Source organism: Poecilia reticulata, chromosome 14 (genome assembly GCF_904066995.2).
Source record: "Poecilia reticulata chromosome 14, P_reticulata-male-v2, whole genome shotgun sequence".
NCBI classification, from domain to species: domain Eukaryota; kingdom Metazoa; phylum Chordata; class Actinopteri; order Cyprinodontiformes; family Poeciliidae; genus Poecilia; species Poecilia reticulata.
Genome location: NC_088843.1, coordinates 4248780 through 4266577, shown reverse-complemented (window position 1 = coordinate 4266577; position 17798 = coordinate 4248780). Strand labels below are relative to the sequence as shown.

Sequence of the window (17798 nt, the reverse complement as noted above, 5' to 3'; positions counted from 1 at the left end):
TGGGGTGTAAACAGCCTTAAAATGAATTCATCTTTCTTGCATAAAATTCCATATTAATCAGGCATGTTTTAATGAGCAGCATCCTTCATAATGCCTTTAAAATAGATGTTAAGGTCATTTTGACATTAAGGTAGCTCTACATTGATCAATATTCTGCTTTACAATCCCATCTAAATAATTATTTCATATGTTAGTAAAACGGGGGTCTTATAAATAAATGTTGGATTCTGTACATCAGTGATGATGAAAATAGGAAGCAGTTTTTTTAATCGAATCAAAGCAGAAGGATGATCACAGCAACCTAAAAATCAGTGAGGTGCAGAGGAAGACATGAAAGGTGTAAACAATAGGAATACGGTTTTAAAAATAAGACTAGAAATGAACTCAACTATAACGCAAAACATCGCAATCCAAAAATTATGTGATGGAGTCAAGGAATAAAACCAAGCGTTGATTTAAATCTATTTTTTAAGACTGTAGCTGTGGTTGATTCATTGGGCACATTGTGGCCCCAGACGTAGCAGCTCTGACAACAAACCACTACATTTCAATAAAGGAATTAAAAATTCAACAAAAGAACGCTGGGATTATATTTTATTAGGCAATAAGAAATTAAAACATCTTTGTGTGATTTTATGAAGTTGAGTTTTTCTGCAAAGACCCATAACATCAGAAGAGGAGTTGAAATAAACCCCTTAGACACATCAACCAGGCGGAATCAAATGACATAACCATGTGCTTACATTTTGCAAAACAATTACAGGCATTATAATACAAGCTTGTTCAATGTTTCACAGGATAGAAAAAAGTGCAAAGTGAGCAAATGCAGCAAACAAGGTCAAGTTCAAGAAGCCTGACAGAACAAAATCGTTTCTAACCTCTGAGTTGGTTTGAAAAATCTCACAAAGAAGTAGCTACAGTCCAATGTAGGTGTTAAATACAGAGATTAAATCTAAAATCTAGTTTCACTGGTGAAGTTAATCTTGAATTTGGTACTACTGGAAGAGTTACGGTTTTTTTAGGATATAACTAATATTGTGTATTTTTAGCCTATTTATCAGTCGATAAGTTTTTGACTGCCTAAGTTATCTATTTAGATACATTTTAGATACTAAACTAGTAATAATCTTTGTATTTACATATTCACATTTGAATTTAGCTGTCTCAAAAAGTGTCATGTTTTTATAAGTGGCAATGTTTTAGTGCCCACTTTTTACACTTTTACAGTGAAAAACCATTAGTTAGACAAGATTCGTGACAATGGAAAAGTCGGTCCTGGCAGTTTTTACAGAGGCAGTAAACCGTCTGTCTGTTTCTTCATCCCATTCATCTTTGGTTACATTTTTTTTTTTTTACAGTTATAGCCGACACTAAACACGGGTCTGTGTGTGTAAAACAGCAGAGGAGGCAAAAATAAAGCTAAAAGTAAGTGCAAATCTATAGAGAGGTATTTGTCCACACAGAGCCACAAGGAAAACAATAAAACACTGAGCTTGACAGAAGAATGTGAGGGGGACAAGAAACATTTTCATACGTTCTAGCAGCAAAGCCCGGCAAGGAACAAATACATTTGTGATTACTCAGAATACATTAATAAGCAGCAATCAAATAATAAAGTTTGAAAAGGAACAAAAAAATGAATTAAAAGACCTGAAATGGATTTCTTTGCCACTTTGAGGAGAATAAAGCAAAAACAAAGAATGGATGGAGGACAAATAAAAAAAGATGGGAGTTACAATAATTTTAAATATTAGTCTATTTTCCTGTGTTTTTTCCAGTTCTAGATTACTGAGCAGTATTGTAGCATTAGGTTTACTTTCCTCCCTTCTTTGTTCACATGGTATAATATGAGAAATGTTGTGTTGTGAATAACGTTTCTCTCTTACAGAATGGTTCCTGATTGGCAGAATGCATAATATCACGGATTACTAAACAAAACTGAATAAAGTTAAACTTGCCCATCATTATGCCCTTAGAAGTTTTACTGTAAATAAATCAATCTTTTCCTCAGAATGCATCTATGTATATGACCATGAATTACAATAAAACATTTTTATGGTTAGCATGCGTGATTGCATGCAAAACGCCATCCTTTTATTTGATATTTTTAAGACGAAGGAAGAACCACTGACATAGATGCAGATTGTACAAAGATCAAGATATTGCTAATGTGCACCTGTATGAGAGCTGACTCCGATAAATTACCTTGTGGCTTTACTCTGCCAAAGTTTTGTCAGATTATCTTATTATTTGGTGACCTGCAGAAACAAAACTCATTGCCAGTCATTATAAAACATTGAGGTGTGAAGAGGTAATTTTTTACATGCAACAAAATGTCAACAAGAAGTGGGAAAAGTATTATGGTGCCTGAAAGAAATTAAGACAACCTCTTGGTTGTTGTGTCCTCTTTGTGCCAGGTAAATGCAGCTTGACAAGAAATTCTGTCACAACAAGTTTACAAAACCTCCTCTCAGGTTGACGTCAAACCTGATCTTACTGCATGACTACCTTTCTGGGCAATGATCTGTTCAATGATCTGTATGCATATGTGCAACCAGAAGGAATCGTAATCACAAAATGCAAACTGAGGTTTTGAACCCTGAAGTTCTTCTTTATAAGTTGCACTTTTACAATTAAAAATGAGTAACATGAACCATACAAACAGCTGATTGCACCTTAGCCTTACCCTACTCCTTCCTTTCACTTTCCTGAAAACATTTTGAGGTATCAGCACTTCATATTTCACAGGGAACCCAAAGCATTACTGATCACTTTGTTCAATGATGTTGTTATTTATTGCTATGGAGCAAGTCTAGCCTCCTAGGTAAAGTCAGAGCAGCGACAGGACAGACTGCTGGTGTGGATGTGATGATGTGGTAAGTTTGATCAGAGACCAGCAGCATGGAAGAGCTACCACAGCTGCATCCCCACAATCTTGCTTTGTATGTTTTGTGAATGGACTAAAGAAGTCAGAGCTTCTCAGATAACACCTATGGCTGAATACAGGGGCAAAGCTAATGTGGCAACTTCTTTGCACATCAAAAGAATCCATCCCATAATGTTACAGGATGTGCTTTCTATAGTAGAAGAAAACAGGTCTCACTCAAAAACATGTCAGAAAAAGAAGCTGCAGTGATCAGCTTTGCTGTTTGGCACACAGATGATATGTACATAATTATCTGCTTGTGTTTTTTAAATATGTCATAAGAAAATATTATTTATACAACATCCTAAATAAAAGTCCATATAGGAAGTATGCGGAGGACCCACCAAACCAGTCCAGTCCAAACATTCTTCTGCATCTTTGCTAGAGCAGGTAGATAAAAATGGCTTGTATGTGCTTTCAATTTTTACATTCCTCTGAGGTCAGTCCTGTAGTACACAGCTTCTGTCATGGCTCTTTCAAGTCGAATAAGCGGCTGATGGAGTGTTTCAGTCTGACTTGACTGAAGCAGATGCCTGCATTTGTTTAGGAAATGAATGGATGATGTGAGTTTTCTAGCTTTTGATTGGCTCTCAGCAACTCTCTCCCAGAATCCTGTGCAAGTCCTCAGGCTGAACTCGACCTTCTTCACCACGACTGATATTCTTCACCATCCTAAAATTACAAACGGCACATCAGAACACAACAAACCTTTAAGATTTTATTTTTCTTTCGACAATCAATATCCAGGAATGCATTTTAATTTGAATTTTGTTTACCACACTCCTGACGAATCCTCATAAAGCAGCTGGATGACATCGCCGCAGTTAAATATGATGTCATCAGAGCTGGCCATGCTGCTTTCTACCATGACCCTGTACCTGCCCGCCACCTGAATGTAAGAAATTAAATCTCTAGATTTATTCCAACACCAAAGGGAAGCTGGGCTTTGTTGTTTTCTGTATGTAGGTGGTTAAATCATATGACATTTTATCCACATAACAACATATAATTTGTTCCCAGCCCTTTAGGAAAAGTTTACCAGTGGGGAGGGCTGATCCTCCTCATCCGAGTCGGATAAGGCAGAGAGGTCTGTTGCACCCCAGTCCTCCAGGCCCTCGCAGATCGCCACAGAGTGAGCAGGAGCAGGCCAACCTGAAAAGACGAAACCCAAACTGCTGCACTTTTAAACCAGAAACACTGTACAGAAACGACGTAAACCTCAGAAATTTATAACACCAAAGATCAGAGATGAACCTGACTGAACTGTTGAGCTGAGGCAGAAAGAAAGAAGCGCTTTTCTTTTTTTATTGAAGTGCTTGTAAGGAGATTTCACAATAATACAAAAGACAACCAAAAAAACAAAAAAACAAAAAGATCTCCGAGAAGATGAAGTTACTCTTGCTTAGCATGCTGTTCAGCTATTAGAGGGCCTATAAAAAAATCATTTACCCTTTTTATTGGTTCAACAAATCAGTCATGATCAGCAAAATTTGGCTTTTTTGACAAAAAAGTTAAAACTGATTTCTACAACAAGAAAATAACATATTGCATATATATTCCCCATCTACTAAGTCAGTATTTAGTAGATGCAACTTTGTTGAATTAAGTCTGTCACTTTAAAGAAGGTGATATTCATACAATGACTTATTTAGATGTCATTATTTTGTAAAAATCAATTTTCACTTTGATTTTGCAGATTTCCAACTCACTACGTCGAGGCGAGTGAACCACAGGGTCTGAGTGGGCGGGGCTCGAATGCGTCGACTCCTCCCCTCTGTACTTGTGGGCGTGGCTTGTTGCTGAGGAACTGTGAGGAACAGGAAGACACGCTGAGCAGCCTCCCACCGGCGCAGCGCCCCACGACACACACATCTCTGATGTGCTAAAAAAAAACAACGCATGGCCACAGAAACACAGACACGAGCACCACAAACAGGACAGGCAAACAAACATCCACCGTGTCACAGAAACCAAGGTCAAACCTCAGAAACATTCTGGAGGTTCACTCTGCATTCCACTCATTTTGCAACAACATATATTTCAGCCTCTGATTTCGAACTGCGTTCAAACACAGGCAACTTAGAGTGCTGCAATATATGGAATTGTTATTTTATTTAAACAAAATTCTACACAAACACATGAGAAAGGTCATGTATATTTATTTCATTTGTAAATAACCAACGTATAGTTTAACTTAACTTGCTTTAAGTAGCAGATGGGTGGGAAAACCAAAAAGTCTTGCAAGACAGAATCTCCTCCAAGCAACCTAAAAGACTAGATACTATAGAAACTCATTTAGTTTATTATTCTGCATAAGTTATTTCAATCCTGGTCTTTGAGATTCCAGAATGTTTTAGATGATTCAATGAATACAGAATTTTGTTTAACTGTCTTTTTATGCTCCACATCTCTGGAATAAACTGCTAACCATCATAAATGTTCAGACATCAACCTGTCCTCAAATTTTAAAGCTTCTTCTTAAAACTGGCTTGAAGAAAAAACATAATCTGTTTTGTTTACCTTTTTACTGATAGCAAATTGTGTTGAATTTTAGTTCTGTGTTCAACATTTATTTTGTTTTTACTTGTGTAATTATTTGCATTCCCTAGTTTTGTGATATCACCCATTCACAGTTTTACTTGAAGCTAATTTAGTTCATCTTCATACCAAAAAACGTCTTATCTTAAATAACTTTATGCGCAGGACTTTCTTCACGTAACTCAAGATTAATGTAACTTAAGAAGCTCTACCATATGTGCTGTAAATTTTCTCAGATGAAGGCCTTTTGGTAAAACATAAATCTATAATATCATGCATGGAAACAATGCTGTTTGTTTTCTTCTGTTGGTAAAATATGTTTGAAATTATAAAACAAACAAAAAAAGTTACTTAGACATAAAATAACAATGTTTTCATAATATGACACACATTCCCCAAACCCATAACATGCTGGCATGCAAACACGAATCACTGTTACTTTAGCATACACAAAAATATAAAAGACCTGTAAAGAAATACAGTTAATCATATCCTGATGATACTGGACTTTCATTAAAAGGAATTTGAAAAATGGCATAAAAAATAAACAAAAAATACGTTTTAATTTTTGTCTCATATTCCTGGGAATCATGACAGAAACTCACTGCTGTCTATAAAAAGCATGTGGTTGAGAAGCAATTTGCTGAGGGACAATAATCCAAATACTAGAGGTAGCAAATGTACATATTTGAGCCTGTAATGTTAGCGCTGTGTATATTATAGAAAGTTAGGATTAAGTCAAACTTGTGCAGTTTTTTAGTCACAAAAGGTTGTATGTCGTAATAGTATTGGAAAATGGATGGATGAATGTGCTGTTAAATATCAGAATATATATAATATTAATATCAATGATGAGTGTACATAATTATCTGACCAGCAGTTTGGATGACTGAGATCTTTAAAAGCGAGTCACCTGTCAGAGAGAAGGTTGTCTGGAAGAGCAAGAGAAGAATCTTCATCTGAGGAAGATGAAGACAGACACACCTGGGTTACATCTGAGTGAATTTGAGTTTATAAACCACATTAAATTGGTAGAGCAGAAAAAAACTCTAAGGAAACAGCAACACTAAATAAGTACAGTATTACTTTACATGTACGAATTATAGCAGGTGGCAAGTTTGACTGTAAAACTGGCATTTGCTTAAAACATGTAAAGACATGTTTTAACTGAACAATGTAAGTGGTAGAAACCTTGTCGTAGTTTCTGTGGGTTGGCCAGTATTTTTTGAATCTCGTTCAGCCAGGCAACTTTGACCTCCACTGTGGGAGCCTAGGACAGACAGCACACCCTCAGACCACAGAAAAACTAGTTTAAGGCTGAAATTATATGTAACTCGATATAAAATAGCAAACAAAAGCAAAATACCTGAACTAAATAAACAACTTCTCTGCCACTGTAGCAGATTTCAAATTTCTTGACATCTCCTTTCACAGTTTCTGTGATGGCCACTGTGCTCATCTGGAGAAAAACAGGGATGATATAAAACAGCTTTATATTATCAGTGGGTTTTTAGTGATCTAGCTGCCATTGTAATTACAGATTTGATACTCAATGTGCACCAGAAAAAATAGTGCTGTTACTACCAAGATGGCAGGCTTTCATTTGCAGTTTACATAAACAATTCACACTACCTTAAATTCTGGACTGAAAATAAAGGAAATATGCAAAATGATTGCTCCAGATCTAATTATTAATCAGCTGCACAAAACAAACTGCAGTCATACTATGAGCTTCATTACAATATATTAACCCAGGTTTAGGAGAAGGCTCCCACCAACTCACTACTCGACTCTCAACATCGCCCTCATTTCTTTGACACATCATTTTACTGCAACCTGGAGCGAGAGCTAGATCTTAACTCGGAGGCAGGACTTGAAGCTGTAGAAGCTGTCATGGCTGTCCTCGTCTCGTCGCTTGCAGAAGAGCAGTGCGTGATCGTAGAGGAAGAGATGTCGCTGCATGGGTTTGAATCTGGCCAGCTCCTTCATTCGCACCGCTGCCCGTTTGTGACTGATCCACACACTGAAGCTCCCCTGGAGGATTATGCGGCCCAGCTGGCTAATATCACCCTGAAAACCAAGACACAGATGCTCCTAAAGCTCAAGAAGACCCTCACTGAAAGAATGTTTTTGCTAGTTTTTGCAGCAGTATGCATTAAATCAGGTGAACTCGGTTGAATTTATTGGTTTGGTTTGCTGATACCGGATATCCTGTGATGGCTATCTGATGCATGGAGTCGTTGACAGACTTCAGCAGCTCCAGCATGGAATCCAGCGCCTCCTGGAGCTCACAGCGGTAGTGCTCCTCCACACAGTGTTTCCAAAGCTCCTGAGTAAAGACGGACACAGCAGGAAACGTCAGCAGCTTCTGCATAATCTAATCTAGTCAAACTGGAAGTCACTGTCAGCCAGTCTGCTGAGCAGAAAATTGATGAAATCAAATCTACATTTGAGTTTGTATTAGAAACGTCTACAAGAGTCTCAGTCCCTTGTTTTGTTTTGCATGAATATTAAAATGAAGTTTGGGACCAAGAGACCAAGTCAGAAAATTATCATTTTGTTACCAAGTGCATGTAACAAGCAGTAACAATCTTGCAAAGATAAACCAAATTATCTTGACCTTTATTATCAAACCTTTGATGTAATACGCTGCAAAAACACTAAATCTTACTAAGTAATTCTGCTCTAGTTTCTAATGCAACTATCTTAGTGCACTTGATAAAGGACAAAACTAAACTGTAAGTAACTTTTCAGCAAACTATAAGACATTAGGAAAAGTGAAATAATCTGCCAGTGGAACTAGTACTTTTTCATCAATATAAAATAATTATTTACTTAAAATAAGCTCCTGTATATTGCTGAAAAGTTACTTAGAAGTTAGTTTTGTCTCATTTCAAGTGTACTGAGATATTTGCACTAGAAACTAGACACAAATTCTTGTTGAGATTTTGTGTTTTTGGAGAGTATACCTAAAATGTTTGTTTTTTTTCATTCATGTGAAACAGATTTCTGTAGGATATTAAAACCTTAAGCAGCAGCTGGTACTTAGTGAGGCGTTGGATTGGTTTCAGAAGATAAGAATCCAGGCCCAACTTGTGGTCCAACTTTTTCTGGCACTCCTGAGAGTTACAAAAACCAAAAAAATTGACAAAGGGACAGAGTTTAATGATGAAAATGTAAATGGAGTAAAGAGTTTCCACATGTGTGCTTCATGTAACTACCTGGAAAAACGGCGAATCCGAGCACTGCCTCCAGAGCAGCTCAGAGCAGGGTTTGTTTTGGCAGTAACGTTCGTACACCTGGAATTTGTCTTTCTACTCAAGCACACATGAGGCTCCACTTAGTTTATGCTTTTGTGATCAACTTTGAATCAGTCCTCACATCCTGTCTACTCACCCGCTGCAGAAAACAAGCCCCCACCCTCTCTGGTGTTTCAAGGCAAGCCTGCAGATCATGGAGGAAGATCCTAAACAGAAAATCCAAGAGAAGAAAAAGGCAAGAAGATCTGATCAGAGCAAAAAGAGAGGAAAGGAGGGACGACTCAGTGAGAGCTGGTGAGATCTGTGTGAGTGAGCCTCAAGGCTTGCCTGCTGTGGAACTGGTAAATCTCTGGCATGTTGCCGAACAGAACATCTTTCTGGCAACGAAGAGCCGAGGGAAGTAGATAAGACATGGAGGGGTCCTCCATTTCTGCCCTGTAACCCTGATAAATCACAAATTAAGATCAGGCAAAACAAATGGGAAACTAAGTCAAGAAATATAAAGCAAAACTATTTTTTTTTCTAATCTTGATTTTTTTCTTTGAGCTGCTTTAAGTAAAAAATGCAAACTCACCAGAAGAACAGAGAGCAGTTCATCAACATAGATCCTCTCCGTAGCTATCAGTTCCTTCATAATGTGCCTAAAACAGTCCAAAAAAGAGACAAATTATCTTAAATTCAAAATAGGAAAAAAAAAACGTAATGCAGAAAAAGATGCAGATTAAACAAATACATGATTAGAGCAGAGGTCAAATTTGAAATCAGAAGTCAGCTCTGAGGTGTCAGGGGTCACTTACCGTGTGACCTGCTCTGGATTGTCCTCTGCTTCTGAATCAGTTTCTGGGTTGGGACCATACAGGCAGCTGCGGTTACCTTGGTAATCATGCATCACCTCAATCTGACAAAACACGTCCACAGTGAGACGGTGAAATTAACACTAATCACAGAGAAAGAAGCAGCACATCAAACAGGTTTTGATTTCATCTTGGAGGCTAAGATGGATGACGTTTCTAGAGATTTGGCCGTTTGTTTTGGGTCATTTTGCAGTTGAAAGACACACTGGTCACCCGTTTTCAGGTTATTGGTAGAATCCACCATGTTGTGATTTAAAATATCCTGATGTTTCAAAAAGATCATGATGGAGCGCACTCTTGACAGGTTCCCAGGATCTTTGGATCACCATGCTATACATGTTTGTTTCATGCAACGACCCCTCATTACCAATCAATTTCCGACAGAAACATTTAAACATTGCTGCAGTTACATGAATTTTAGGGACTTTTTAGGGCTACTAATAACTGCGGCATTGGTGATTTAATTATTTCTTTCAATATAATTAATAATAATAAAAATAAAGTACAATAAAATAAACATAAATCGTATCTTCCTAATGTTTCTGTGTGTAACCAGGCCACAGCAGTAAAAAACATATTTTTTCAACATCTTCACCTTTGTGGTAAATATTACAGGATAATGCAGATATAGAAACATAAATACCAAATTTACTAACTAATTTCTGGCTTAATATGGGACAAAATCTTAAATCGGAAATAAAAAATATTCCTTATATAGACAATGCATAAATGAACACACACCTTGCGAGGGCTGTTGTTTCTCCTTGAAGCTCTTTTGCCAGGAAGGAGATCAAATGAGAACTTTGAGTTCAAGACATTGAAGTCCACACCTGTAGGAATAAACACAGAGGAAACGAAATTACACTGAAGCATCAAGTGGAAACATCAACATTAAAAAGAAATCACGGTACACTTAAAATCATCAGCAGCAGCAGATCAGATCAAAATGAACTGCAGTGAACCATTTTGTTATGTGATACAATTCAAGTGTTATGCTGTCCAGAAGAAAAGTGCCATAAACAAATAAAACATAACAGAAGCTAAACATTTGAAGAGGCAGCTGAGGCGGCCCGTACCGTGTTTCGGGGAGAAGAGAGGAGACTTGCAGCGGAGCACGGTCTGATCCGGTTCAGGCCGAGGCGCCACCAGCTGTATGGGTCGAACCTGCACATCTGCAAGCTTCTTCAAACACTGCTCTCTGTTTCTGATCATGCATTGAACTGAGCTCAGCTTCTCTTTCACCATGGTAATCTGGGACTGCGAAGAGACAAAAGTGTGAAATCCTGTAGCTGTGACTGAGGCAGCAGCTCAGCAAACAGCTACCTGCAGCTGAGGTGTGAGCACAGCTTCAAACTCCAGGCTCAGCGTGTCCTGGGTGTTTTTTACAACAGACGGCGCCCTCTCCTGGTGGCTGCTCAGGTACTGCAGAGCCTCCTGAGCTCCCTCTTTAGTTTGGAACTTGTCCACCATCTGGCTGGCGAGCAGATAGGCCCCCTCATCACACCACCGAAGAGCCTGCCAAAAGAAGAACAAATCAAAACTATAGACTTTTTGTTAAATAACAAAGAAAATATCACAAATGTCAAAAAAACATAAATAAAGGATTAAACAAAGATTGGCAGATTGAGACAGTTTATGATCTTTACCTCCTCAAGGCGCCGCAGCAGGTTTCGTGTCCGGGTGAGCGAGGCCCGCTTGGTGCGCATGGCAGTGCTGATGACATCACAGTGATGTCGCAGCTCGTTGCAGCGCTGGACGATGAGCGCCAGAGCGTAGTGGTGGTTGGCAGCCAGCTGGTGGCCGTGCAGGATCACAACCTGGGCCCGATTCATCTCCTCCTGATGTACACAAAATTAAACGCCCAATGTCAGGGTGTGAACATTTCATTAAACTTCTCTGACAGTTTTCCTTCTTTTGAAAACAAATGTAGCACTTTAGCCTTGTGGGTCAAGTCACTCGAACAGGAAGTTTCTGTTAAAGAACAAAGTACTGAAGCATTTCTGTGTTACTCCTTGTATTCGTTTTCTGTGGCCCATCAACTCTGACAATAGTTAGTGTGAAGAAATGTACAATGTAGATGAAGGTAGAGTAAAAATAGTCTGGAAAGATGTATGTTGCACGCAGCAGTGTCAGCATATTTTTGTTGTTGTGTTTCTACAGCCAGCAGAAGCACAAGGCTGGAAGAGCAGCTGGTTTCATGGCAGTTTGGTAGTGAATGTGCTGCATGATCTTGATCACTAAGTGAGTCAGCAAGTGAGCACTAGTTCCTAGTTTCTAGGTGGAAGTGTTTTGTTTAAATGATGGGAATCCTGGTCTTTGTGTTTCTGGTCTGGTTGGTGGAAGAGCGGTGTTGGATGTTAAGTGTTTGTCTCCTGCTACTTTATTAGCAGGAGACAAAAAAATTCTAAAAAAAAACAATTATTTGAAAAATTTCAGAAAACCAAAGCCTTATTTGAAATCCAATTTTCTACCAATTTGTATTATGAGTCTCTTAAAGAATCTCAGATATCTCCATTTAACTTTTCAAGCAACTAGCAAAAATGGTTTGTTTACACATAAATGTATTTTTATAAAGGTTCAAAATCACCTCTCTTTATTATAATTACATTACTATTATTAAATATGATATTATAATTCAGCTTCAGCCCAAGATGCAATATCCACATCTTTTTATTTTAAATGAGACAGAATCATCCAACGACTATTGACTATTTACTTTTGATTTACACTTTAAAGGCTCAAAATGGGAAACAATATCATCTCATTTTTCATTAAGCCCACATTTCTATATTGAAAACATTTTTATTGATCTGATGTAATATTCTAACTCACAATGTTTCATTAGCTGTGAGTAAAAATCATCACATTTAATATAAATATAGGCTTGAAAACATCATTCTGTTGAATTAATCTGAAAAATTAGTTTCACCTTTTGAATTCAGTAACTTTTCAATATTGTTGTCATTTATTGAGATGCACCTGAACATTGAGTGAAGTGAATCTTTGTGTGTGTGTTTCGTGACCTGAGCTCGTTTATCCAGACTGTCCAGATCTCTGAGTAGCTGTTCTGTCTGAACCACTGTAGTTCCCACACAGGCGATTTCCTTCTCCTGGGCCGAGATCCGCTCCAGCACCTCATCCATCTACACACAAACCACAAGAGTGTAAATCAAGAGGCCTGGCTAAATTGACTTTTATGGGAGTGAGAGCACAAACACCAATTATCCCACCTGCTGGAAGCTGCTTTCGTAATGCAGCAGCTGGAGGTACTGCTGCAGCTTCAGGTGGTGTTTTTCAAAGAAACCATCAAAAGCCTCCTCCATGTCTCTGAGCTGTGCCAGAAGCCTGAAATACACACGGCAGGCACACTCCAAAACAAACTCTCTGCTTAAATAAAGTTTACATTTTCAAACTAAATCTAAATACAACAAATGTTTCACATGAACAGCACCTCTGAACAGTTTCCATGTCTGCTTGTATTTCCCGCTCTTCCTCAGCTTCTCTCTTTGCAGCTTTAACTGTTTCCAGGTTTGACAGCAGCAGGCGTCCTTCTTTCAGCACGCCCCGGATGTCATCCTGACAAAACAAGAAAAAACACACAAAGCTGAAGCAACATGCACCTTGAATATAGGAAAAAAACTGGTATAAAAAGTAGAGGAGAGAGAAAAAGACAAGGATGGACAGTGAGGAAGTGCCACCTTCATCTGTCTGTATCGATGTGAGTGGGAGTGGAGCAGGAATTCAATGGCATTAGCTTCATCTGGGAGTTCGGTCTCAGACAGCTCAGAGCCGAATCCCTGCAGCAGCTGAGCGATCTCTTTCACTGTCACTGCAAAGGTCTCAATGGACTGCAAAAACAAACAAATTGTCACCCAAAAGTATAAAAACAGATGACATTTCATGAGCATGACTTGCTGTGGTGGATTAACATCAGTTAGTCGTTTACCGATCGCAGGAGGACCCAGTCGCTTTGGCAATATTCCACCTTTGCAGTAAAGTCTGATGCCAGGTGGTTTTCATCGATGTAGCGCAGCAGGTCACCCACTGAGCGCAGCATCACCACCTGCAAGACACGGAGCAAAAATAAACCCTGAGTCCAACTCGCTAGTTGCTGTCTAACATTTATAAAATTAGAAAGTTAACTAAATGCAGTGTTGCATGCTAAATATGCTGTGTGATATTCGGAAAAGTCTTTTTACCGGCATCTTTAGGAGGAAGTCATCCTGGCTGAAGCGAAAGCCCAGATCTGTGCTGGAGGACGGACTGGGGGTGGAGCTCAGCAAGCTGGTGGGGCGAAGCACCAAGACCAAGTGAAGGTTGCCAGGAAAAGAAGTCTACAAGAAGTAAATGGCAATTTATTTCTTTCTTTCATGAACTCCTGAATTCTATACAAAAATACAACTTAAAAATGCCAGACTGTGCACAAATCTTTGACATTAGATCTTTTGCTTCAAAAGAAACAAACTTTTTTTAAAAATCTTCTAAATGACAGTATTTTGTATTTTACAGGTCATTTTATAGCAAAATCAAGTAACAGTTGTAAAAATGCTGTAGATATCAAACATGACTTTAAAAAAATTATTTTGCTTCTGATGCCTTGAAATTGGTTTGTGGTCTTTATAAATGTTGTTATTCTTTCTCAACTCTTCCTCCCAGCAAGTCCCACAACAACTTTAATTTCTGACCCACTGAAATTAAATGTGGGTTTTCAGCTCAAATTCAAATATAAATATAAGCTGAAATTCAAGCTGCATATATTCTTGCAATGATGCAGAAAGTGTTGTTTATGCGGAGAATACAAATAGATATGAACCTTTCTGTCTTTCACCTTGTTTTACAATAAAAAAAAACTGCTTTGCATTGCAGAACACCAGACTGACTGTCAGCCAAATGACAAACACGCAGCACAGATTATTTTAAAATTTCAGGCATAAGAAAAACATAACACAGTTTTATATTCCAAGCATTACAGACATAATTATTCTGAAAATATTATTGTTTCTGCTACAGCAGATTTTTGTAGCTTCTTCTGTTACTTCTGGCAGGCAGGAAACAGAGAGACGGCGCTACAGGAGTTAGGCTGCCAACTCAGAGGAAGAGTGTGAAGCTTAACGCAGCATCAGCATCCTTCAATGTCAGTCTGCCAGATCTTTCAGCTTTTGTAGCACTTCAGTGGCTCTAAAAATCAGCTCTTCTTACTCACTCTGCTGCTTAGTGAAACATCTTCCTTCAGTCTCAGCTGTCAAGCCAAGCTCCCAACAAATAGGCACATTTTTTTTGTTGTAATAAACTTTAACAATGTTTTTGTAAAACTTTGTAGTAGCCAATTGTCAGCTGAACGCCGGTTAGTTACTGTCATACTGTGATTTACAGCTGTGTTTTCTATGGTAAAATAACTGTGTTTTAAATCATAACATCTAGCAGATTGTACATTTTAGATTTTGCAGAAATTAAAGCATGTTTTTTTCTTCAAAATCAACATTTTAGATTTCTGCAGAAGTTGCAGGTAAAACTTTATTTTATCTTCAGATAGAATTTAATAGCAACTAAACACTTGATTTTAAAACCCTGGTTGTAAGAATTCATATTTCGCTTTACTTTAAGAAGACAGTTTGAACAGATATAAACTGATTATTGTTGCATTTTTTCACCCAGTTCATCATAATCTATTCTGAAACAAGACATTGAGAATTTTCACTACAATTTGTGCAGGAGGTTGAGGATTACATCTTAGCCACTTGACGTCATGCACCGAATTAAAAATTACTATATCTGCAGTTATTTACTGATGTTTTAGAAAATATTATTTCGTTATGGTTGCTATCAACATTGTCATGAAGATAAAACCATTTTAGTCCAGCAGCAAACTAGTAAACATTACTCTGATTTCATTCAGGATAAAAATCAGCAAATAACAGTTTAAAGTATAGCATGAATTTGTATTCAGCCTCCAGAAGTTAAAATTACAGTTGCAACTCTTTTGGGGGTATTTTTCTACCTGCTTGTCCTTCTAGAGACTGACATTTCTGCAGTGTTGCCTTTGAAAGTTTTGCTGGATTAGATAGGGGACATTTGTAAACATTAATTTTAAATGTTTGCCACAGATCCTCAGAAGGTTCTTCATCCAGGATTACAATTAATTTAGCTCCATTCACATTCTAATTCACTCTAAGCCCCCATTATGATGAGGCCATGCATAATGTGTAGCATGACTACCAACGGTTCAGTTTGTCTCATCTGATCAGAGCATCTTTCTCCACGTTTACTGTCTCCTCTGTATAGGTTGTTTCAAAAATCTTAATGCTTTTTGGTCTTTTGTTTTATAATGTTTCTCTGCTGTAAACATTTCTGTAACATTAATCCTGTCCTGTCTGCAGAGCTCATTTGTCTTCATTATGCTTTTTGCTTACTTTTGCTCTCTACCAAACCTTTGAGGCCTTCACAGAAACAGATACTTGTGCACTATTTACCAATTAGGTGACAACAGAATTGTATTTAATGATATGAAGGGGTCTGAATGCATATTAACACCTATCATGTTTGATTTATAAAAATAAAGTCATGTTAAAAGTGCACTGTCCACCTATAAACACACCTTTACAAATAAAATGTGGATCATAATCTATTAAATCTTTCATTCTTACAGGAAAACCAACTTAAGTTCAATTTGTGAATCTTATTTTTTTTTCTCACCCAGCTGCCATGATGATGTAACCAAAACTTGTAAGAACATCAGCATTGCACAACTGTGCAATATATAAAGATTAATTAGGCTGATTTGAGTTAATACACAAACAAGGCTTTAACAACATCTTCATTTCTTTGGTCTCCCAGGAAAGCTTTTTGTTTTGCACCTTCAAGGTCCAATCCAAGCACATTTGTCATTGGCCTGTCCTACACCAAACCCAGACTGCACTCTGCAGCCTCTAGGAGATAGGCGTGTTAAAAATGCATTGCGTCTTAAAAACACATCACACCGTCGGTGTCGCAGTGTAAAACAGTATTATCTCTCTTTGCTGCAGTAGCTATCCTTCACCGCCCAGTCTGAAGCCTCCCACATTCCCCACCTCCCGGCGGAGCTTACCGCGGCCCGGCGCAGACGGGGGAACCCCCACCGCATGTTGGATTCGGCCATGGCTCCCAGCGGTTTCTCCCCCCTGTTCTGTCCCGGCCCGGACCGGCTGTAGCGGGAAGTAGAGTCGAGAGCGAGCAGCCGCAGCAATGGCTCGGTACCTCCACTGCAGTGTCCGGGCGGGCCGAGCGGCGCGCTCAGTGCGCACCAGACGTCCTCTGCTCTGCACCGGGATGGAGGGGCGTGTTGTGCTGCACTCACCTGACGTCAAAACGAACAGCAGCTTAGTGTTAAAGCAAACAACGGCTCTACTGCTATTACTGCTGCGAACATAACTCTAATCTCTGCCACTCGACTGAATTCATAGAAAACCTGCCATACATAATTGTAATTATAAAAAGAAAATGTTTTTTTTTTTTTAAACCCGCTTTCCCTTTGTTTCAACACCCTTTTGTTAAAACATCATTTAAGACAAACCTGGATAAAAACCTTAAAATTAAGCTAAGATACAAATAACCTGTAACATAAAAATAATTTAAAGAATTGATTGAACATTTCTAGTAGGATCCGCTAGATGGCAGTATAAGCAAGAATGTGTCATCATGTCTGCTGATAAAAACTTAGCCGAATTAGCATGAGTTTTATACCTTCCTCTAACACTAACTCTATACAAAACCCCAACATATGTGAAAGGTTTCTTTACGGACTTGAATGAACTTCTATCTCTCATATGTATTGATTATGATTGTTTAATAATTGTCGGTGATTTCAACATTCATGTTGACAACCCACAAGACCGAGGGGCAAAACAGCTCTGTAATATATTAGTGAGTTTTGGTTTAACACATGTCAAACAAGCAACACACACTCATGGACACACACTGGACCTGGTTATCAATAAGGGTGTGAATATTTCCAATGTTTCTGTAACTAATGTTGCCCTGTTGGATCACTTTGCTGTTATCTTTGACAGTTCTTTATCCGTTAACCCACTTGTACAAAAAGCTACTATCACAAAACGTACTTTCACAGAAAACACAGCAGAAACATTTAATCAAATCTGCTCTTCTTCCTTGTCCTGATGCTATAATGACATAGATAAGTTGGTGGATGATTTTCAGTGCAAACCTTCAGATATCATTGATTAC

General features: G+C 38.3%; 1 protein-coding gene across 1 annotated transcript; it reads right to left on the bottom strand.

The window, feature by feature from the left end:
- Nucleotides 1-576: 576 nt before the first annotated feature.
- mcf2b (MCF.2 cell line derived transforming sequence b) lies at nucleotides 577-16982 on the bottom strand. Its single transcript, XM_081615444.1, has 26 exons — nucleotides 16663-16982; nucleotides 13778-13912; nucleotides 13525-13641; nucleotides 13277-13426; nucleotides 13030-13154; nucleotides 12809-12923; nucleotides 12602-12721; nucleotides 11225-11416; nucleotides 10902-11093; nucleotides 10655-10835; nucleotides 10320-10408; nucleotides 9522-9622; nucleotides 9299-9365; nucleotides 9052-9167; nucleotides 8861-8930; nucleotides 8686-8778; nucleotides 8491-8583; nucleotides 7668-7793; nucleotides 7325-7534; nucleotides 6831-6923; nucleotides 6656-6734; nucleotides 6378-6423; nucleotides 4636-4808; nucleotides 3966-4078; nucleotides 3703-3815; nucleotides 577-3598 (listed from the first exon to the last, which is right to left on the bottom strand). The coding sequence occupies exons 1-26, from the start codon at nucleotides 16711-16713 to the stop codon at nucleotides 3517-3519; spliced, it is 3042 nt and encodes a 1013-aa protein (XP_081471570.1). The 5' UTR covers nucleotides 16714-16982; the 3' UTR covers nucleotides 577-3516.
- Between the last annotated feature and the right edge of the window lie 816 nt (nucleotides 16983-17798).

Bases quoted from the DNA above. Each gene is read 5' to 3' on its own strand.
- mcf2b (XM_081615444.1), bottom strand. From the start codon at position 16,713: ATGGCCGAATCCAACATGCGGTGGGGGTTCCCCCGTCTGCGCCGGGCC. The intron at 13,642-13,777 runs GTAAAAAGACTT...CGTGTCTTGCAG, and splicing joins ACTTCCTCCTAAAGATGCCG to GTGGTGATGCTGCGCTCAGT. The intron at 11,417-12,601 runs GTCACGAAACAC...TGTGTACATCAG, and splicing joins GTCTGGATAAACGAGCTCAG to GAGGAGATGAATCGGGCCCA.